Below are 23,769 nucleotides of genomic sequence, written 5' to 3' on the forward strand. Positions count from 1 at the left end.
TCTCCCTCTTTGCATTTGCCCATCTATCGCTCGCTCGTTCGCACTGTAGTCGAAACTTGTTTGACTTTTGCTGTATTTTTTGTTGGGTTTTATTTTCGTGTTGTTTAACGAATTTGTCAAAGCTGCTTCGCAACTTCAACTCCGTGTCGCTGCTGCTGCTGTCGCTGCTTCGGTGCTGCTGCTGCTGCTTCGGTGCTGCTGCTGCTGTTCATTATTTTCGTTGTTCGGAGCAAAGTAGAAGCGCGAAGACAGGGACGACAGCGACGAACGAAACGAAGTTTGCCAACAGTGATGACATCATCGTCAGCTTAAAGTTTCTTGAAGTCATGGCAAATGACGCTATAACGCTGTTAGACGAATGAACTCCAACAGATCCAAAAATAAAAATAAAAGAATTAAGCAAACGACCGAAACCGGGAATATAATGATGAGTGGCCTCTAATCAAAAGTATCAATTCACTTTGTAAAGTTTTTAGAATATATAATTTCAATGAAAATTAAATATTCCATGAATTCTCGTGTGTATCAGGTACTGAATATTCACTGAATATTTAAACATTTTTGGCAAAAATAAATTGCCCAACTTTAATCTATGGAACACATACACATGTACATACATACATACATGTTAATGTTATAATGAACAAAATCCTATCCAACTCCTGTTTTTAGTTAATTAATATTCGCACAACAATTTCAAAGCGTTTAATTTTTGAACAAAATAATGTACAAAAAAAACAATTAAAACAAAGTTTGGCTTTCGATTAACAAATTTGTTGCTTTGCGATACAAAATATTCACCCGTAGAACGGGTTTCTGTTTTTTTATAACTTTTGTACAACCTAAAAAAATATAATTTTTTTTCTACTTCTTTTAAATTTTTGTGGCTTTTTGCATTTGGTTTTTATTTACGAGCATTTTTGTGGAGGTTTTAAATAAACTAAATAAAATGTGGTCGAGTGCATAGTTTTTCGAGCAATCCCTTATAATTATAATGGAGGATTAAATGATAAAACATAAAAAAGGGAGCACTAAAAACTCTAAATATTATACAATAATCGAGTCGATGTTCGGGAACCCCAATCCTCAAAAATCTTGTATTCGAATCGGATAACAATTTGTATAGGAATATGGGAACGATGTACCAGATCTGGCTTTTGTTCTTAAATTTGATTTCATTTGATTTGCATGTTCTGCTGCAGATTCTTGGGAGCTGTATGGAAAAACTTGTTGGGACAGAATTTACATATCATTTTTGCAGCCACTCTCTGTTACTCTCTCTTTCTCTGTCTCTCCTTTGGTACTTGCATAAGTTAATTTCATGTTTATCTTCTGCCGAATTCACAACCAGAAGTCTGAAAGTGCCCAGGCCAAAAGGGAGTATTTTAAATGGCGGTGGGAAATGGCTGTACCCGAAAAGTATGCTAAGAAAAATAGCAGATACTTTTATTCCTACGGGAATGAAGAGCAGAAAGCCGGCCACATGCTCGAAATCGGAGTAGCATTACAAATATCCTCAAAGAAGTAAATTTCCAAAAGGCAAATTAATTCCAGAGAAACAAATTCGATTGCTCTAATTCCTCGATGCCTGCGCAGAAACGTGATTTTAGTGGCGTTTTAATTAAAATTGCATTTAATCCCTGTTCGGGAGAAGTGTCTGCGCATAAACGAGTGAAAGCCAACAAACAGAAAACGAAAAACAGAAAAAAAGCGTGCAAGAAATGTGAGAGAGTCTTGGCAAAAAGAAGTTCTCTGCTTTCGCATGCAATTAATTTCGCAGAAAGTTTCTCTGTGCAAAACGAGCATGAATGTGCATGTATGTACATACATGGCTGCTCAAAGAAGGGGTGGGGGTGGGGGAGGGTGGGAGGTGGATATTGTTTAAATGCTGTCAAAACTTTAAGACCTTTTTCTAGCCGCAAACCTCTCAATCGAAGTGCAAAGAGAGAGGCGGACAGAGGCGGATGTGTGGATGTGTGGATGCATCCACCTGTTTTATGTGCATACATTATCCGCTCCATTGGGCTTACGGTGTGTGTGTCTGTGTGTGTGTGTGTGTGTGTGCAACTTAATCATCGCTCAACCACACCGCTGCAGCACTGATGCGAAACGGATATGAAGTTTTGGCTGACTTCCTCTCAATATACCCGTACAAATCCCGCACACATTGCCTTGGCACTCGTTAAGGACTGCCAAAAGGCGATTGGCATCCAAATTTTGTGTTTATTTTGGCGAGGAATTCGAGGAGTAACTGCTGCTAAAGAATCGCCTGCTTGTGGCATATGCAGCGATGCAAATCAGGGCAATATTTGCCATCATGCATCATGCGAGTTGGCCAGCTCTAAGGCAATTAAGTCCGCCTTGGTTGGCCAATTAAAATGTGGCCAAAAGAGACAGACAGACAGCGAGAGAGAGAAACACAGGCACTGCGCATAATTGAATCATAGGCAGGCGGACATTGCCTTCTCCCTCGTGCACTCAATTATGCTGCAACGTCGACAGCCAGAGATTTACTTAATTATGTCGCAGGCGGGCAAACACAGAGGCCCACACACACCCACACATGCACAGGCACACACACTTAGAGCGAGAGGAAACCGTAAATAAACACGCGCGACGCGACACGACGCGACACGACGCGCTAGTTCTGCGTTTTCAATGCAAAAAAAAAGAGGCGGGGGGAGAGGGGAGGAACTGCAGCAAGCAGAAGGAAGAAGAGGGGCAAGCAGTGTGCCGTGGGCTTTTGCGGGACGAAGTTTTAGATACCCTTGCGGGTCCGCTTACAATAGGAAGCATCGGCAAACGGGCACGAGACACGAATGAGACACGAATAGAGGCTGTTTGACCCGAAGGAGATGTAACATTTCATACCTTATATCCTAATGACCGAATGAGACTGATGCCGTACCCTTACTCTGCTCTCCTTTACCCTTTACCCTGGATAAAAAGCGATGCGCTAAAGAAGGAATTATAATTACAAAATGTAAAGCAGGCACTTGAGACACGCGCCCCCCAGACAGACAAGGAGCCATTCGAGGGATCGTCAGCCCCGACCCGAACCCCACCCCACCCAACAGCGGCATTGCTCCATCGAAAGGTGCCACGTGGAATGTGGAATGTGCCTAACGAGCTTGGGCGCTGCAGACGGGGCGGCCAGCTGAGTTATGTGGCAGCTGATGAATGCAAACAAAGAATGCAAGGAATAAATCGAGAGAAAAAATGGGAAAAACACGCCAGAAACAAATAAACTAATGGCCCCCAGAACCATAGATTATAAAAAACGTAACCATTTCTCATGGGCCTGCTGATGTTAAGTAACACTGAAATCTAGTTGGATCTTTAAGCTAACGATTGAGGATGCTCTAAGGCGATGGCTACACAAAACCACATCACGCCCCAGGGGGAAGTCCTTTGCATAACACCCACTCCACCCACTGGTGTTTAAGGGGGGTCAGGCTTTGCAATTATAATTCCATTCAACCCCGGCCACAGGGAAGCCAAAGGCAAAGGCAAAGCCGATCCGGACGGAGAGGGACTTGTGGAGCTGTGGCTCCTGTGCATAACTAATTTGGCACGGCATACTTTAAGGCGTAGCCGTGCATTGAGCGACAAATTAACGCGCCATTAATGACACGCGATGCTTGGCGGGGGAGGCGGGGGGGGGAGCACTTGATGAGTGGCGAAGGAACTTCCGCCCGTAGAGGCTGCCCTGCTCCTTCCGTTGCGCAGCGGAAGCTGCGGTAACGCCTCCTCCGAAGGACTGCGCCAAGCGGAAAATTAGGCAACAGCTCAGGCTGCGGCTCCAGCTCCGGCTCAGGACCAGGACCCGGCCCATTGAATTATCGCACTCAAGAGGGGACCACGAGATAGACCGCCAGACAGGCATAGACAAACAGAGGAAGGAATAGAGTCATTTGGTATTGGCAGTCGAAAGGGGGGGGTGCCATTCAAAAAGCAATTGGAGTGCACTCCCAGTGCAGCTGCCTCTTTGCCACTGCACTCCACTGATTAGGCAATCAATTGGCAATCATCACTCGGGCATATAGCCATTAGCTCCATCCACTTACCCACTCCCCGTTTGCCTCTCGTTGCAGATCATTCGCGAACGCCTGCCGGACTACCCGGTGCGCAGCAGCCTGGTGTGGAACAGCTCCCCCGGCGCCCTGCTCACGCTGCCCACCTTCGCCGACAGTTCCAGGTACGAGCCATATGCCTCCTCCATTCGCAAAATATAGTATCGATAATCCTCCAACAGATTCATGCCTTTCATGCTCAATTCGATGGGAGCGGAGCCGCGGCACAACTACACGGCCGTCATTTATGTGCAAATTGGAGCCGCCATGGGTCCCAATGCGGCGCTCTACAAGCTGGTCAAGACCATCACCAAGAGCCAGTTTGTGGATCGTGTAAGCATTTCCACCATAAGCCCCCGCCCAGATGGGTAGCAAAGATCTTCATGCACTCTCTCTCTCTCCTTAGATCCTTGTACTGTGGGCGGCCGAGCGACCGTTGCCGTTGAAGAAACGTTGGCCCCCCACCTACCACATACCCCTGCATGTGGTGGCCCTGGGGGGCAACACTCGTATCGGGGCTGGGGCCGGGCCGACGGGCCAAACGACTGAGGAACGACCGAGCATATCACAACGCTTTGTGCCCTACGATGAGATACAGACGGACGCTGTGCTGTCGCTGGACGAGGACGCCATACTCAATACGGATGAACTGGACTTTGCCTACACCGTGTGGCGGGACTTTCCCGAGCGCATTGTGGGCTATCCGGCGAGGGCCCACTTCTGGGATGACTCCAAGGTGAGCTGGAGCGGTGCGGTGTGATGGAGTGACCAATAATCGAAACGCCAATCCATCCATTGCAGAACGCTTGGGGCTACACGTCCAAGTGGACGAACTACTACTCGATTGTGCTGACGGGGGCGGCCTTCTACCACCGCTACTACAACTACTTGTACACGAACTGGCTGTCGTTGCTGCTACTAAAGACTGTACAGCAGTCCTCCAACTGCGAGGATATCCTAATGAACCTGCTGGTCTCGCATGTGACCAGAAAACCGCCGATTAAAGTGACGCAGCGCAAGGGCTACAAGGATCGGGAGACGGGCCGCTCCCCCTGGAACGATCCGGATCATTTCATACAGCGCCAGAGCTGTCTGAACACCTTTGCAGCGGTCTTTGGGTGAGTTTCATCTCTGTACCCCGTACAGATATGGATATGAAACTAATTTGTATGATTTTGCAGCTATATGCCGCTGATACGTTCCAATTTGCGTATGGATCCCATGCTGTACCGTGATCCAGTTTCCAATTTGCGCAAAAAATATCGTCAGATTGAGTTGGTTGGCAGCTAGCGTTATGTGAATTCTGGCAATAGCTACAAGCGTTAATAGTACTGAATACACCACACACACACACCACACACACACAACAGACACACACACATACACACACTCATAGCCATTTAGAAGAAATTAATGCTGTATGCAAAAAACTATGTTAATTATTATTAATAGCGAAACGAGAGACGAGACGACGCGAGACGAGAAGTTAGTTAGGATCCTCAGCGGCAGCAGTATGTATTGTGTGTGTAAGCATTCGACGCTGCGGTTATGCATGTGTATGTGTAACAGCAGTGTGTGTATATATAATAGGACTCTGAATACGATACGATTAGCCATGTACGTAGTTGTAAAACTGCCAGCGGCAGGAGCAGCAGCAGTCGATATTGCCATCGTTTTATGCTAATTTCAAATTAGCCAAACTGCTAGACAAGAACTTTTTCTATATGTGTATTATGTGTATAACTCTCTATCTATATCAATATCTGTATCTGTATCTGTATCTGTATATCTGTATAATCTGTGTGTATAGTTGCGTATGTTTTTGTACCGTGCGCGTTGAGTTTTCTATGTATTTGTAAATGTTTGTCGCCTGTCGCATTGTTGCCACTCTTTGTGTATGTGTAGCTAGTGTTGTAAGCCCATGTAAATGTGTGCGTGAACGCCTCTCAGTTTCAGTTGCAGACTCGAGGCTCCATCCAATTCCTTAACGTCTAGTATCCAATGTAAATTCAACGTCAAATAGCAATAGCAAACAAAAAATAGCTCCATTCGAGCAGCCATTCAGTCAAGTGTGCACAAAAGCCAGAGGAGTAGCTTTAGTACTATGTTTAGCAATATTAAGTTTAAGGTTAACTTTAGTAGCTTTTTCATTTCCACTTTGTTATGTGCAATTCGTATTTGGACAACTCAGCTTTTAGTTTGTAATTCGTGGCCATCAGCAGCAGCCATCAAGATGCAATCAACTTTTTAAAAACCACTCGCATATCAGATGAAATGAGACGAGAAGAGAGATTTTTTGTGTTAGTCTAAGCCAATCTATACGTGCATATACTATATCAAAAGTATATACATATATCTATATACATATTTTTTACCACAAATATACACAACAAATGCCGATGAACAGTTTTGTACAATTTTTATTTCCTTTCTCTTCTTTTTTTTATTTTTTTGTAATATTTCGTTTGGAATTCTATTTTCTATTTTAGCCTTTTTCAAGTGCGCAGGGCAATAATCGGAGTGGAGTGCAAGATGAAATCCGCTACAAATATATAGCTTCAACATATCAAAACGAGTTGGGTGGGCCACGATGCCACGATGGTTCGATTGGATCCAGTTGGAAAATGACTGATTGGTCAGCGAACAGCGGCAAATATTTGAAATAAATCCATTTCGAATGGAAATCGACCTTCAACGAATGAACCAGTTTCAGGGACTCAATTAAAAGGGTCGTTACAGTAACAGTTTCAGGTACAGTAGGTACCCGCACAAAACGAGGACTTTTTTGAATGAGACACAGACGTTTTGGATGAATATTAATCTCTCAATCCAGAGTCTCTCAAGTTTTTGTTTACCTTCAACAAAAAATAGGAGTTACATATCTTTTGTGAGATAAATGAATCAGATCTCATCTTGAGGATGTTCGGCGTCTTCTATGCTTGTACGGCCAGGAAATCACTTTTTTATAATTGAAATTGAAGGTGCAGAGTTATCAATCTTGGCCTTGGTTTGAGGGATATTCTGCCAGTAGAGACCTTTCAGTTAAGAGGCGGGCCAACCCTTTGAACCACCCTCATATGAAATTGTGGAAGTACACCCTACTATACGGCCCACGCGTTCGTTTGAGGTGCCTACTGATTCAGCTATCTCCCGCTCCCTTAATCGGCGAGGCCCACCAAAAACTGACGTTGAAACTCGCTAAAACCATTTTCGACGGTCGCCATCGAAGGACACGAGTCACCGTGCACAGAATCCAAGCCCTTTTTGATTTCGCTGCGCGATTTCCCTCTTTTTCCGGACAAGTCGGCTCCCAAACGTGGTCGAAAAAGAACCACTAGGCCGATTCGGCTGAAATTTTGACAGTAGCCGGCTAAAAGAATGAACTACACGATAGTTAGTAAATCTCTTTTGCGAAACTGCCAACATCGGGCGGTGAGACCACCCTCGTATTCGTTCAAATCAATCTCGTGAACCCCTTCCAACCATCCATCTTTGAGCTGCTGAGCTGGTTCTTCGTACCAAATTGAAATGAAATCGTATAATGCCAAAAAGTAATGGAATGTTGCCCAAAACTCGGCAAACTCTTGACTGCCAAACAGCAAAATTGTTTAACATTTATCAGTCAAAAATGTATGCTTATCGGGGTAATATGTATATGTCACTATATCTATGGGTGTGTGTGTGTGCACAAGTATTGGCATGTCAGAAACAGATAGAGAGACAGACGGACGGACAGACAGGAGAGACGACAAATGCAATGAAATGTTCCCTATCCGCATGCACATAAATCAAATCAAAAATGTTTGCCGCTGACTACGAATAACAATAATACTCAAAAATGCCAGATAAATGGATAAATGTACATGCATGTATTTGTGTGCTGTGCGGCGGCCCAAGGCGAAGGATGTGCACCACACAGATACACACAGGCACGCACACAAATGTATCTGAAAAATGTGTAACTGAGGGAATTACCAGAATTTTTGTACAGTGTGTTTTATTTTTTGTATATAATTGTATTTGTGGATTTGTATTTGACACAACAGCAAAACAAAACAAAACAAAAAACACACACAGAACAACAGACAAAACTGCACTTTTTATACAAATTTAAAAACATAAACTTAGGAGACAAGACAAAAAAACACTTGACCAAAAAATACTCAAAAAGGCTCCTCGACCCCGCCCCGCCCACACAAAGAAACAAAATCAAACCTAAAAAAAAAATAAAGAAGAATAAGGCCAAAAGAACGCATTGAAAAATCCGTTAATTAATAAACAATACACATAACATAATTTAAAAAAAAATGGTAATCAAACTTATTGCAAAAAAAAAGAACATTAAACTTAAGTCCAAACCGAAACAAAAAATTCAATGGAATGGAAAAACGAATATGAATGTTGTGATACGATTATCCCCGAAATCCTCCCCCCACCCCCCACTAATAGGATATCCCTCCATCAGTCCCCATCCTGGCCCCATATGCAAATACGTTATGGGGATAATTGTGCATAATCAATTATTTTGCCGCATTAACTGGACAAAAAGAAACCCATGAATCGCATGAATCCCATGTGTTTTTCAATAACACTCGTATAAAAAGAGTTTATTTTTTTTTTGTGCGACAAGGGAGTAAAGAGAAGGCAGGGAGAGAGCACGTAACGTTGAGGGTAGTTCGAATTGGAAAATAAATAACGAATTACCTATTCGAAAACGATGTGCACTTTAATTAAACGAATCCCATGGAAGCTCAAGAGCAGCTTCGGGGATTGAAGTGGACTTCTCACCTGCTTGTCGATGGATCTGCACCTTTCGATGGGCATTGCAAGGCCTCGGGCCTGACAGAACTGACAATAAATTAAGAAAAGGAAGGCCTGAACCAAGTTCCCTTTTATTACATATGATTATAGCCCCAAGTATCGTTTCGAAGGGGAGCTGAATGCTTCAATGAACACATATCTGAGCTTAAGAATGATTACCCATCCCCAACCCCCCAACCCCCCTCCCACATTGTCGTGCATATTCAAGGACCCATCAATGCCTTTATTGCAATTAAATCTGTTGAAATGCGCTGCAGGGCGATTCTCGAATGTTAATTAATTCCATTTTTGCGTTTTTGTTATTGTAAATTCACATTTGAGATAAATGAATGTGCAGTGAATGATTTGCATGGAATCTGGTTTTCTATTTGTACAGGAAATAAAAAGAAAACAATGTTGTAAGCTGCAGCTGAAATGAAAACATGCAAAACATGAGTAAATAAAATACATAAATGTGCTTAAACCTATTGCCTAGTGAAGATTGTTAAAGCTTGAGGCATATTACACAGCGACAGCCACACAGATACACACTTAAACACCCACACACACACACATGAACTAATGTAAATTACATAACGAAACAGCATATACCATATAATATTGGCAAAGCATCGCATATACATATATATAACTATATATATAGGTATATATATATATATATGTATCTACCTACGTATTTATGGCAAACAAGAAATGTGATTTTTGAATAAAAATTTAAATGAAACTCAACTGTTATCTGTCTCTCAATTAAGCAGCTAATGTATTTTCCATTCGACAAGCTCGGCAAGGAGCCGCCCCACCGTGGGGGAGGCAGGAATGCTCCTGCGACACCTTGAGCCAAAAGTTGTGTGTGTGGGGGCGAGGGGGGGGCCGAAAAGTTTGCCAAGGAAGGAATTAGCGAGAAACTTTCGAGCGAGCACAAAATTTCATTGCCGTAAAATGCGTATCCATGTTTCTAGTTTTCTTAGCTAAACGGAAATAGTTTTCTCCCCCACTGCCAGCCCGCCTTCTGGTGGGTTTCCCCCTTTTCAATACACGATAAACAGAATTAAGGCCTCCTCCTGAGGCCTCCACAATTTCTCATTTGCCTGCCACAACCGTCGGGGCAAGCTGCTGCTGACCAAAGGCTGCATATTGTTACGACGTTCGCCTCTCGGCTCAGAACTTTTTTGCAATGGCTTCAATAAATTCGTCAACTTGCTACATTTATTGCCAGCCGCAAACAGAATTTAAATTGAAAAACAATTTGCAAAACAATTTACACAAATGTTTCTGGAGTGCATATTGTTGCGTGCAACAACATGTAGCAGCCTCAGACCGAGGATGCTCTGGGCCAGTGAGAGCCTTCCGAGAGTTTGGCTTTTGTTTCATTTTTTTTTTGTAATGAAAATATTTATGATATTCGGAGCGACTTTATTGCCTACATATTGCCAAAGCATATTGAAAACTTCTTTACTCAATTTCATTCTAGTAAAAGCCAATTTATAGTTGTTGCTGCTGCTGCTGTTTCGATTATGAAATGCCTGGGAAAGTTGTGCGTTCTTTGCCAGAGAGGAGGAGGAGGAATGCACATGGTTTCCATGGCTTCAGTGGGTGCTGCATCCTTTCTGTTCCGCCTGCCACTGATATTCGTTACTGTCGAGTGTAGATATTTGCTAGATTTTTGTATAGACCGCATAGGACAGGATATGGTATGTCAATTAGCAAGGATTTCCCTTCAGACTTTCCCTTCCAGCCAGAGAATGTAATCAAAAAGAGGAGGGAAACACTCAAAACACTTGATACATTTATAGTAATTAAATATACATTCATTCAGAGGGTTAATTGAACATTCAATTAATTAGAATATATATTTGATTTATGTACATAACCCACCAATGGGTGGGAGGGGCGCAGCGGAAGCCCAACGGTTACAACGGTTTTAAGCTTTAATTTGTAGGCACCTCCCTCTGTAATAGGATTATCTTCAAAATTACGTTTTAATAGGGAATCTGACTTGTGTTTTAGCCTGCAGTGAAAAGTTAGATCTATAAAAATTATGATTTAAGGATAATAGCTTCAATCTGCGCATGAAGAATACCTAAAAGCAGATCAACAGCATGTCAACAGCAGTGTAACAGCATGTCAACAGCAGACAAATAGCAGAGCGACAGCAGTAACAGCAGTGTAACAGCATGTTAACAGCAGTAACAGCAGATCAACAGCAGAGTAAGAGCAGACAAACAGCAGAGCAACAGTAGTAACAGCAGTGTAACAGCAGTGTAACAGCAGTGTAAAAGCATAGCAATAGCATTAAAAGCAGTAACAGCAGATCAACAGCAGAGTAACAGCAGATCAACAGTAGATCAACAGCAGAGTAACAGCTGGAGAGCACAGCAGAGGAACACCAGTAAAGGCGTGAAATTAAAACTAATTGTTCTTACACTTACCAGTATACCGCGATTTATTATTATCAATAACCTATGTTTGCAATATCTTCCATGTATGATTTAAGAAAACCCATCATTCTGTGAATTTCAAGCACAGTTCTAGGCACTGGTATTGAGTCGCTTTTGCTTGTGTTTTTGGAACAATGGTAGTACCCAGTGGCAGGCGCCTTCTGCTGTAATTACGTAATTAGCAGAAATAACAGCAAGGAGACGAGCCAGCATCCTGCAGCAGTTTTGCGTTAGGTACTTAACAAAACAATGCACAAAACTTGTTGCGGTTCTTGGGGGGCTTTCGGTTTAGTTTTTTCGTGTTTTTTTTTTGTTTTGCTGCTTTAAGCCTAATTTAACGGTTCTGCAGACAAACAGCGCGAATGCCAGCAGCGGCAGCCATTTTGTTTATGCCTGCAGCCACAGCCACACACACACACACACACACACAAGTCGGGAGCACTTAACGGACTCGAGCATGTAAGAGCGGGAGTGGGGGGTGGTGGAGTGCTTGAACATGGCCCACTTTCTAATTAATGCAAAATATTGTAGCGCGAAATACTACAGCCACCATATGTGTACCATAGCAAGGGTGGTGGGGAGTGGCGGTTGCTTTGTTGGCTGCTGTCCGCCGTGCGTTTCGCTGCACCCCAACGGAGGACTCCCCAAAAAGAGAAAATACAAAAACCTTGACAGTGTCAACGCGGCTTGCAATGTCGGAAGCGAGCGACCACCAGTGGGGTGTAGCCTGTGGAAAAAAACCCAAAAAATGCTCGCACATTCTGAATTTTAGAAATTAACCATTTTTTAAGAGTCTTTAAAACTGCGCTTTAGGCACAACTTTTGGCAGAGTTACAAATCAAGGCTGAAGGGTTGAGTGAAAGAGTCCATTAACTGATTCAATCAATGGAGACACGCCTGCATCGATGATACGCCATTCAAGCAATCATTGTCCTCGCATCCTCAACTGTAATTAAATGCTGTCAAGGACCCTCCCTCTGAACGCTGAACGAACCGAAACGAAGCCAAAGTGCACCGAAGCGCCAAACTTCATTAATTTGCAAGCAGAAGGGGAAACAACGTTGCCAGAAATTTTGGCTCTTTCAAAAATGTGTGGATGTGATGTGGGAATGTGGAGCAGCAGATAGCAGATAAACTTGAAGGCTGTCTCCTGGGAGTAGTCCTGGGTAATCTATGGCGAGTAGGTCATGCAAATCTCGCACGACAATATTAAAAAAAAAAAAACAAAAACAATAAAAGAGTCCAATTTTGAAAAAAGAAAATTATTCTTGTTGAATAGTAATTGGTTGAACATACAGTTTATCACTTTTCACTTTAAGCGCCTGTAAAATCTTTAAATATACATCAATCCTTGTGATTTTTTTTTTTAAGATTCATTAATTTATTGACAATGAAAAAAGACAATAATTTAAATTCAAAGAGATCCTTTTTCTTAAGAGATTTTAATTTGTTCAAGAAAAGAGCATGTATCCAAATTTATTTGCTTTAGTAATTTTTTAAAAATATTTGTTCCAAAGGGCCTTAGCTTTTATCATATTCCGAATAAGTATTGGCATACTCTCGACTAAATTTAGTAGGTGCTGGCAAGGTATCATGCGCCACTCCGACCTCTCGCGCTCCCAAAGACTCACCCCATCCCTTTGGTGCAGACTCGTACTTTTCTAATGTTTTTTAAACAGAGCCCATCAATTTTCAATGGGATTTAGATCTGGGCTATTGAGCAGGCCACTGGATTAAGTAAAAACTCGAGTTATTGGGATCGTCCCAGGAATTTAGCCTTGTGCGTCGGGATCTACCGTCTTGCTATAAAGTGAGGATTGATTTATATTTAAAGATTTTACAGGCGCTTAAAGTGAAAAGTGATAAACATGTATCCACATGTGCTCGCCACTGTATATTTACCAACAAAGTTGCCATATTGTTGCCTTGGTCTTAAAGATATAAGCCAAACAGAAGTGGTTCTTGAGGTTGGGGCAAAAATTGGGGCGAATTGGATAACATATTCATATAATATTCAGTGCTAGTTTCAGTATTCACTATTCAGTAACTTATTAAATGTAAAAGCATATCTCCGCGAAGGCATCGGATATTTTTTCGTTAAAAAAGTCAAAAATTATACCGTTAGCCGAGATTGTGCCAATTTTGTGGTATTTTTTTAGATACTTCAATATGTTACAGTGACTTTGGGAGAGAAAACTTCTATAAACAATTGCCTCTCTTATAGGAAAGACCATGCAAATACCAAAATGTTGAGTAAATTTATAGAATAATATCTGAAAATCGGTTTTAATAGCTGCCATGGGAGCGATCGGTCAATCAGTGCTGGCGTTCGGTGGTCGCACATCATTGCAGATTGAGGCTCAGTGGTAATGTGCATTTATAATGAGAGTATAGTAGGTACATACATATATTCGAATAGGTTATAATTTAATAACCAACCGCGCCGACCAAAGATGTGCGCCGGGCATCAGCCTTTGGCGTGGTTTTTACGGGCCAACAGCAACGTTAATTTGTTTATGGCCAACATGCAGGGACATCACAATGGCCAAAGTAGGACGTGACTGCCATTTGTTATAATTGAACATCGACCTGCCCAGAACCGCCGCTGAACCGGCCAGGACCAGGCAAACAGAAGCGAAGTGAAGCGAACCGAACCGCCCACATAGGCAAACATAAATTGATTAAGCCAACCCAGGCCAGGCCAGACCAGGCCAGGCCCGGCAGATGGATATGGCAGGAGGGGCGACCATTTAAATGTGCATTTTGTAGGCCCGTAATTAACTGGAAATTATGCACATCGCTCTGGAAACGGCAGCAGGAGCGAGAGTGGGAGCAGAAGCCAATGGCAGATTGGCTTCTGAGGGAGCTGCTGGTAATCCGCGTAGGTCAACAAACAAATTATATTTTAAACTAATTAAAATAGATAAATGCGCCCAGTGCTGGCCGGGGGAGATGCGATGCTGGAACAGCCTCGGAGTCAGAGTCATGACTATATTGATGTTAATTATGAGCCCTCTCCCGCATACAAACACAAACGATCGGCCGCTAAAGTCCGCAGACCGGAACTCCGCCTCGGCGCACAGAGTCGGACCGGTCGAGAATCCACCACCAGAGTGGACCAGAGCTGGAATTACTCCACCATTAATGGAAAATTAGTTGCTGCAGAGTGCCCGGCAGTACGAGAAATGCGACAACTTCATCTGGCAGCCGGGAAGGCGGGGGGGGCTGGGAAGCTCTGAGTTATTTTTGTTGGACATTAACAGTACGAATAAAAGTCAAACTCAATGGAAAACAAGTGCGAGGGCGGCACTAGAAGTTCCGTGGGGGGGAAGACTGAAAATGTAATGAAATTGGATGCCAGAAAATCGAGAGCAAGCCATCAAACAAGTACAAAAGCTATTCTGAAGAATGCATCTACTACTTATATGTCGAATCAATATTTCCAATCAACCCTCGAATGGATGGGAATAGGGGGATGGATTTTCGGTTTAGGCTCCAGCTCCAGCTCCAGCGAGTGGAGCCGTAACCATGACACGACTCCCTTCCTGCCACATGCATACCAACCATACCATATTGTTGCTGTTGCGTGGTGGTGTCTCTGTTCTCTCTTGTTTTGATCTATGGATGCATGAATGATTTGGTGCGGTGCGGCAGCTGTAATGACACCAGAAAACCATTGAAATAATTCTAGCAGAAATTTTGGTGAGCACAAAACATTTTCCATGAAATGGTGATGGTGATGGTGTTTGTTTTTTTTTTTTTTGTGTATCGCTCAGTTTACATTCCAGCGTCGAGTGGACAAATAGTTTCGCTGTGAAAAAATATCCCCAACGAAGCATTTATATATGTAATTTTTTATACAAAAAAAAAGCGACATAATTAATAAATGCGCTTAAATGCGCCATGAACTATGCAAAAGTGTTGTGCCATACACATTTGTAGAAGTGAAAGCTAAAAAGTGCTCGTTGGAATAATGCGGAACACATTAAGGATTCATTGCCTCCTCCTGCTGCTCCTGGCTGCCGTTGTGGCCCAGCAAACCCACATAAAGCTGGAGCAGGGCGATCTAATTGGCGTGAGTACTCCGAAGCGATCAGGTGTGAAGTGATGCCAACCATCCATCGATTTCAGCTCAAGGTCTTTCCGGATGGGACACGTAGCGCTGTCTATGCCTTTCTGGGAATCCCCTATGCCCAGCCGCCCGTGGCCGACCTGCGTTTTGCGGTAAGTAGTGTTTAAATCCAAAAACTGATGCAAATGAAGGTGAAGTATCTAAAAATGTTCTCGTATATTCCATTAAGCCCGCCAAGCCTAGCCTCAACTGGAATCGCACGCTCCAGGCCATGGCCATGCGGCCCATTTGCCCCCAACTCTCGAACACCATCTACGATGAGGGCTCGGATGGAGGGGTCGCCGGCGGTGGCGGCATTCCCAGAGCCGCGCAGACGGATGAGGACTGCCTGTACTTGAACATTTGGACACCGGAGACGGGGCTGCGGTACGGAAAACTGCCCATAGCGGTGATCATCACGGGCGAGGAGTTCGCCTACGATTGGCCTCGGAATCGCATCAATGGCCTGGACCTGGCCGCGGAGGGAATCGTCGTGATTAGTGTGCAGTATCGGAACAACATCTACGGCTGGCTGGGATTAGGGGAGGGGCATCGTCAGCTGCCGGGAAACTACGGACTCACCGATGTGAGGCTGGCCATCAGATGGATTCAAAGAAACGCCGATGCCTTCGGGGGCAATCCGGACCAGATCACCCTACTGGGCCATGGCAGTGGAGGAGCAGCTCTGGTTCTGGCCAGTGCTCTGGAAGAGTCCAATCTGGTGAAGCAATTGGTGCTCATGTCGCCCGGCCCCGTGCTGCGCTCCCTGGGCTCTGGGCATGATCAGCGAATCATGGAAACGGGCCGAGTGCTGATCCAGAAACTGGGCTGCCAGTTCGAAGAAGCCCAGCGCCGGCAACTGCTCGGCTGCTTGCAGAGGACGAGCCAGGAGGATTTGCTGAGAGCCTACGAGAGTGTATACAACCATGGCAACGGCAGTTACCAGCTCGGGGTTGTCCTGTGGAGAGGATTGGAGGAGCGACTCCACAATCAGACGCTCCCTCCAGTGCTCCTGGGAATCACCTCGAATGAGGGCGCCTTCCTGCAGGACTACTGGCTGGATGTGGCCCGAGAGGGCCAACTGGCGCTGCAGGAGTACATCAATCACACAGTGATGCCCAATGTCCTGCGCTCTCTGGAGGCGGGCAGCGATGAGAACGGTTCGCAGATGGCAGCCATCAAGTGGCGCTACTTCAACGGAGTGCCCGAGAGGGGGGGAAGTGTCGTCCATCTGTTGAATGGGATGCAGCGACTCCTGTCGGAGTCCCTCTACGAGCTGCCATTCTTCCGTCTCTTGGACATGCTCAATGGTTCCACCAGCTACGCCTATGTCTTCGACCAGTCCCATGCGATGGACATGAGGGGCAGAAAGAACCTCTTTGCGGGTGCCTCGCACAGCTCCGACTTGCCCCTGCTCCTGGGGCCGAGTCTGTTCCAGCAGATAGCCCGACGTCGCTTCACTGGCGAGGAGGAGCAGCTCTGCAGGAAGCTGCGGGGAGCCTTTGCCAACTTCGTGAAGAGCGGCAACCCCACGCCAGGCAGAATCTACGATGCCTGGCTGCCCTACAATCGCCAGAATCCCTTCATATACAGCTTGGGCGAGCAACAGGCGAAGCCCATCCAGTCAGGGGGCTTGGACGAAGCCGAAATCGATAAACTGCTGAGAGGGGACACGGCAGCGGGCATCGACCGCAGCCTGTCACGGACGAATCGCCACGACACGTACAGAGCCGGCCTCTCGAACTCCTACACGTCCAGCAACCAACAGGATTCCGGGTTTTCCGGTCATTTGCAGCGCGTCTATGGGTTCTGGCAGGTGCTGCTGCCTCTCGAAAAGGACAATGAATTCCGCGGTGGGGCATTGGGGCAGAGGGTGCGTCTCTTGGAGGCCCACGCGGATGCAGCGCGCTATCGGCAGGGCTTCTATGCAATGTTGGGCTTGGTCTGTCTGCTTCTGGCTTGTCTATGTCTCTGCGTCTATCTGCTGAAACGCAATCCGGATTCGCTGGGAAGACGAAACGCTTCGTCGGCGTCGGACTGCTATTGCTTATGACCCAAGTGGTTTCGCTGGACGACCATCTTTGGCGGTGGAAAGGATGGACAGGCGACCTCGGGCATTGCCAGTGTCGAGTCCTGGCGCAAAGGTGGTCGTGCAGCGAAACGTGAACGAGGCGAGGGCGAGGCTGAACGCGAGCGAAGGGAGCAGCCTCTCAACCAACGTGCCCGACGTCCCAGACAATTACAGCCGTACGACTTCAAGGCTACCCCCGCTGCTGGAGGAGCAGGAGCTGGAGCAGGAAGTGGGACTGTTGAGGAACTCCTGGATCCTGTCCCCAGCAAATTCGAGCCAAATCTGGCTGTTAAGAACTGGCAATATCAGTTGACTTGTGATAAGTTCTAAAAGTAACCAACAAATCTTAGCTGTAGTCTATCCACTTATATTTTCAATGTTTATATTTGTGCGTAATTAAATAAATATAAAACACGTTTGAATTTTTGAATTTGAATTTCAATTGTGAACTGATTAAAAGCGGCAAATAAGTGTTGTGAAATGGCATTTTATCAGCTGTTTTGCTATCGACAGAAACTCTTCACTAGCGCTACAGCTGTTCGGTATTCGATGTATATATCGGTTATTTGACTACACGTGCGCGCTTACAGTTTTCGTATTATTTATATCAATTTTGACTAAAAAGCGTTCAGAAATTCCATTAAAATGGGTTCTAAAAGGCCGCTGGACGTCCACATGTTCCCCTCGGACCTGGAGTTTGCTGTTTTCACCGACCAGGAGATACGAAAGCTGAGCGTCGTAAAGGTGATAACTGGCATCGCCTTCGATGCCTTGGGTCATCCCATGCCAGGTGGTCTGTATGATATACGCATGGGTTCGTACGGACGCTGCATAGATCCATGTGGGACGTGCCTGAAGATGCAGGACTGTCCCGGCCACATGGGCCACATAGAGCTGGGCACTCTCGTCTACAATCCTTTCTTCATTAAGCTGGTTCAGCGCCTGCTCTGCATATTCTGTTTGCATTGCTTCAAGTTGCAAATGAAAGGTGAGGGATAATGAATGATGGAGACCACAGTATTGTATGGATCTTGTATTAATTAATTATAGATCACGAATGTGAGATTATAATGCTTCAACTGCGACTCATCGATGCCGGATACATTATTGAGGCGCAGGAGCTGGAGATCTTCAAATCGGAAATCGTCTGTCAGAACAGCGAGGAGCTGATCAAGCTGGATAATGGCGACGCCGTCCATCCCCGCATCGCTGCCATGCATGAGCTGCTCTTGAAAAGTGGAACGGAACCCACCCATTCTACGAAGTCCACCTGTTCCTTACGCACGGCCGTCACACATTCTGCCCTGCAGCGGCCCGGCAAGAAATGCAGACACTGCAATAAGTCAATGCGCTATGTGCGGTACATGCATCGGCGATTGGTCTTCTACGTGACCATAGCAGACATCAAAGAGCGGTAAGGGCGCAGAAATCGAGTACATCGAGTACTTAGTCGCTAATCAACCAACCAATTTCCTCCTGCAGCCTCGGTGATGGCGCTGAGACCGGTGGCCAGAACAAGGTAATCTTCGCAGATGAGTGCCGTCGCTATCTGAGGCAAATATATGCCAACTACCCCGAACTGCTGAGGCTTTTGATGCCCGTTCTGAGCTTAAGCAACACGGATGCAGCAGATTCCGGATACTCCCCGGTGGATATGTTCTTCATGGACACCATACCAGTGACGGCGCCTCGCGCCCGTCCCATGAATGTAGTCAACGGCATGGTCAAGGGGAATCCCCAGACGGACATCTACGTCAACATCATCGAGAACAACAACGTCTTGAATGTGGTGCTGAGGCATATGAGGGGCAATCAGGAGAAGCTCACGGAGCATGCATTGGCCGCCTACCAGGATATGAAGGGATCGAATGCCCACGAGAAGCTGTACAATGCTTGGCTGTCCCTGCAGACATCAGTCGATGTCCTGCTCGATGTGAATATGTCGAGGGAAGTGCAGTCTGCCGAGGGCCTGAAGCAGGTTCTGGAGAAGAAGGATGGTCTGATAAGAAAACATATGATGGGAAAGAGAGTCAACTATGCCGCACGCACTGTCATCACGCCAGATCCCAATATAGACGTGGACGAGATCGGCATACCCGACATCTTTGCCCGAAAGCTCTCCTACCCCATCCCCGTAACCGAGTGGAATGTGACGGATCTACGCAAAATGGTAATGAACGGACCGGACGTCCATCCCGGTGCGAACTACATACAGGATAGCAATGGGTTCACCACCTACATACCCGCGGACAATGCAGCCAAGCGAGCCAGCATGGCCAAGCTGCTGCTGTCCAATCCCAAGGACGGCGTTAAGATTGTCCATCGTCACGTGCTCAACGGAGATTGTCTGCTGCTCAATCGTCAGCCCTCGCTGCACAAGCCGTCCATCATGGCCCATAAGGCGCGGATTTTGCGCGGCGAGAAGACCTTCCGCCTCCACTACTCGAATTGCAAGGCATACAACGCCGATTTCGATGGCGACGAGATGAATGCCCACTATCCGCAGAGCGAGGTGGCCCGAGCGGAGGCCTACAATCTGGTGAATGTGGCCAGCAATTACCTGGTGCCAAAGGATGGCACTCCCCTGGGTGGCCTCATTCAGGATCACGTCATCTCGGGCGTGAAGCTGTCCATTCGCGGACGATTCTTTAACCGCGAAGACTACCAGCAACTGGTCTTCCAGGGGCTCTCGAACTTGAAGGGAGACGTCAAGCTGCTGCCCCCGGCCCTGATCAAGCCGGCCGTGCTCTGGTCTGGTAAGCAGGTCCTGTCCACCATTATTATAAACCTGATTCCCGACGGCTATGAGCTGATCAATTTAGATTCGTTTGCCAAGATCGGCGGCAAGGTAAGTGGATCAGTTCGAATACTTTTCTATGTTCTAAAATGATTCCTAATCTCCCAAAGAACTGGAACGTAGCACGTCCTCGTCCAGCACTGCATGGCAGCAATCCTCAGGAACATGAGCTAAGCGAGAGCCAGGTGCAAATAAGGAGAGGCGAGCTTCTGGTCGGTGTTCTGGATAAGCAGCAGTACGGCGCGACCACTTTTGGCCTCATCCACTGCATGTACGAGCTGTACGGTGGCGATGTGTCCACCCGCCTGCTCACAGCCTTCACTAAGGTCTTCACATTCTTTCTGCAACTGGAGGGCTTTACTCTGGGTGTCAAGGACATTCTGGTCACTGGCGAGGCAGATCGCAAGAGACGACAGATCATACAGGAGTGTCGTGACGTGGGAAACAGTGCCGTTGCCGCAGCCTTGGAGCTGGACGATGTCCCGCCGCACGATGAGCTGGCCGAGCAAATGGAGGAGGCCTATGTGAAGGATCCCAAATTCCGAGTGCTGCTGGATCGAAAATACAAATCACTGCTAGACGGCTTCACCAACGATATCAACAAGTATGACGGGAATATTCTTCCTCCACGGGAGCTCCATTGACAATTGTAATTTCCTTCCAGAACTTGCTTGCCTGGTGGCCTCATCACCAAGTTCCCCTCAAACAATCTGCAACTGATGGTGCTGTCTGGTGCCAAGGGATCCATGGTCAACACCATGCAAATCTCCTGCCTTCTCGGGCAGATTGAGTTGGAAGGCAAAAGACCGCCCTTGATGATATCGGGCAAGTCTCTGCCAAGCTTCACTTCCTTTGAGACATCACCCAAGTCGGGTGGCTTCATCGATGGGCGATTTATGACCGGCATACAGCCGCAGGACTTTTTCTTTCATTGCATGGCAGGTCGTGAGGTAAGATTTGGGTCTTTCCGTGCCCCACATTGTGGATATTAAATCACTCTCCAATTTCAGGGTCTAATTGATACTGCAGTGAAGACATCGCGTTCCGGTTACCTGCAGCGCTGCCTCATCAAGCATCTGGAGGGCTTGAGTGTCCACTATGATCTCACTGTCCGTGATAGCGATAACAGTGTCGTGCAGTTCCTCTACGGCGAGGACGGTCTGGATATTCTCAAATCAAAGTTCTTCAACGAAAAGTTCTGTGCGGACTTCCTCACCCAAAATGCTTCAGCCATCTTGCGGCCCAGCCTGCTGCAGGTGATGAAGGATGAGGAGGGTCTGGCCAAAGTGCTGCGCCATGAGAAGCACATACGGAGCTGGGAGAAGAAGAAACCAGCCAAGTTGCGGGCTGCTTTCACTCATTTCTCTGAGGAGCTGCGCGAGGAGGTAGAAGTCAAGCGGCCCAATGAGATCAATGCGAAAACAGGTCGGAGTCGCTTTGATGAAGGTCTGCTTAAACTGTGGAAGAAGGCCGATGCCGAGGACAAGGCCTTGTATCGCAAGAAGTACGCTCCTTGTCCCGACCCATCAGTGGCCGTCTACAAGCAAGATCTTTACTACGGCAGCGTCTCGGAGAGGACGCGCAAACTCATCGATGACTATGCGCGCAAGCAGCCAAGCCAGAAGGACACGATAGGCGACATAATGCGTATGAAGAGCATCAAAGCATTGGCCGCGCCGGGAGAACCCGTAGGCTTGATTGCCGCCCAATCGATTGGGGAGCCCTCCACACAGATGACGCTGAACACTTTCCATTTTGCCGGTCGTGGTGAGATGAACGTAACTCTGGGTATTCCCCGGCTTCGAGAGATTCTCATGCTGGCCTCTTCGAACATAAAGACGCCCTCCATGGACATACCCATCAGGCCGGGACAGCAAGCTCAAGCCGAAAAGTTGCGCATAGCCCTGAATTGTGTGACTCTGGCCAATCTCTTGGAGTGTAAGAATTCGAATAAGCTTTCAAGAAACATCTTATTTATGTGAAATTTCCCATTCGCAGCCGTCCACATCAGCACCAGTCTGAGCTTGGAGCCGGAACGAGCCTACGAGTATGAGCTGCGCTTCCAGTTCCTGCCCAGAGAGGTCTACAAAGAGGACTATGGTGTGCGACCAAAGCGGATTATTAAGTACATGCACCAGACCTACTTCAAGCAGCTAATTCGGGCCATCCTCAAAGTTTCCAATGCCAAAAAAACATCGAAAATGTGAGTACAAGAGTAGCTCTGGAAGAGTAGCCCTTTGACCGCAAAAACATTCATTTTCTAGAATCGAAATCGATGACAAAAAAGAGGGCGAAAACAATAAGGACGAAGATAACGATCTGGACAACGCAGATTATATGGGTCCGAACAAAGGCGCTGCTGACAACGATGAAGATTCATCGGATGATGGCGTAAACAAAGAACTTATATATCGGCCATTTCAGCGCCCTAATATCGTGATACTTTTCTTTAGGGCGATGACGACACCACAGGACTGAAGTTGAAGCAACGCAAAACAGATGAAAAGGACTACGATGATCCGGATGATGTTGAAGAACTACACGATGCTAATGGTTAGTATTCGCAATAAATATTCACCATTAAAGTTCTTACTTTTCTATTACGCCCGCCAACAGACGACGATGAGGAGCAAGAGGATGACCAAGAAGAGGAGGAGAACGGAGGAGACGGCAACGAGAACGCCGATGTAGATGACAAGTCGGTGGAGAAGCTTCTCAGCAACCAAATGGTGAAGGATTACACTTTTGACAAGGAGAATCATCTGTGGTGCAAGGTTAAACTGCAATTGAGTGTTCGCTACCAGAAGCCCGATCTGACCTCCATTATACGTGAGCTGGCAGCCAAGAGTGTAGTCCACCAGGTGCCGCACATTAAGCGAGCCATCATCTACAAGGGCAACGACGATGAGCAACTCCTGAAGACGGATGGCATCAATATGGGTGAAATGTTCCATCACAAAAAGGTATTGGATGTGAATCGGTTGTACTCCAATGATATTCATGCCATAGCGCGCACTTACGGCATTGAGGCAGCGTCTCAAGTCATTGTCAAGGAGGTTAGCAACGTGTTCAAGGTGTACGGCATTACAGTGGATCGTCGGCACCTGTCGCTGATAGCTGATTACATGACCTTTGATGGAACCTTCCAACCTCTGTCGCGCAAGGGCATGGAGCACTCTTCCTCTCCTCTCCAGCAAATGTCTTTCGAGTCGAGTTTGCAATTCTTAAAGAGCGCCGCCGGCTTCGGCAGGTCGGATGACCTCAATTCCCCTTCAAGTCGCTTGATGGTCGGCCTCCCTGTGCGCAATGGTACGGGGGCTTTTGACTTGTTAACGAAAATATGTTAATACAAAAGTTTCTTCATACTAGACATTTTTCAAATAAAATATACAACAAAAATTCAAATATTCGCGATAGCACATAAACCGATAATTCTACAATCGAAGAGATTGCCCATC

At 46.2% G+C, this 23,769-nt stretch overlaps 3 protein-coding genes across 3 annotated transcripts in view; all 3 read left to right on the forward strand.

The window, feature by feature from the left end:
- LOC6590872 (exostosin-1) overlaps positions 1 to 5,363 on the forward strand; it is a 64,513-nt gene extending 59,150 nt beyond the window's left edge. The window contains exons 6-10 of the mRNA XM_026985107.1: positions 4,095 to 4,198; positions 4,256 to 4,406; positions 4,480 to 4,809; positions 4,875 to 5,191; positions 5,255 to 5,363. Of these exons, the coding sequence (XP_026840908.1) occupies positions 4,095 to 4,198; positions 4,256 to 4,406; positions 4,480 to 4,809; positions 4,875 to 5,191; positions 5,255 to 5,363 (1,011 nt within the window). The remainder of the gene's footprint in view (positions 1 to 4,094; positions 4,199 to 4,255; positions 4,407 to 4,479; positions 4,810 to 4,874; positions 5,192 to 5,254) is intronic.
- A 9,942-nt stretch (positions 5,364 to 15,305) lies between these two features.
- On the forward strand, positions 15,306 to 17,506 carry LOC6590876 (cocaine esterase). Its single transcript, XM_026987103.1, has 3 exons — positions 15,306 to 15,407; positions 15,464 to 15,556; positions 15,634 to 17,506. The coding sequence occupies exons 1-3, from the start codon at positions 15,306 to 15,308 to the stop codon at positions 17,494 to 17,496; spliced, it is 2,058 nt and encodes a 685-aa protein (XP_026842904.1). The 3' UTR covers positions 17,497 to 17,506.
- A 626-nt stretch (positions 17,507 to 18,132) lies between these two features.
- On the forward strand, positions 18,133 to 23,716 carry LOC6590877 (DNA-directed RNA polymerase I subunit RPA1). The gene is made up of 10 exons (XM_002016132.2): positions 18,133 to 18,502; positions 18,565 to 18,928; positions 18,997 to 20,362; positions 20,422 to 20,915; positions 20,976 to 21,261; positions 21,322 to 22,249; positions 22,310 to 22,514; positions 22,576 to 22,702; positions 22,765 to 22,864; positions 22,928 to 23,716. The coding sequence occupies exons 1-10, from the start codon at positions 18,160 to 18,162 to the stop codon at positions 23,656 to 23,658; spliced, it is 4,944 nt and encodes a 1,647-aa protein (XP_002016168.1). The 5' UTR covers positions 18,133 to 18,159; the 3' UTR covers positions 23,659 to 23,716.
- Positions 23,717 to 23,769: the final 53 nt, after the last annotated feature.

The sequence above is a fragment of the Drosophila persimilis genome, unplaced genomic scaffold (genome assembly GCF_003286085.1).
Source record: "Drosophila persimilis strain 14011-0111.01,24,50 unplaced genomic scaffold, DperRS2 tig00000002-arrow-pilon, whole genome shotgun sequence".
Classification (NCBI taxonomy): domain Eukaryota; kingdom Metazoa; phylum Arthropoda; class Insecta; order Diptera; family Drosophilidae; genus Drosophila; species Drosophila persimilis.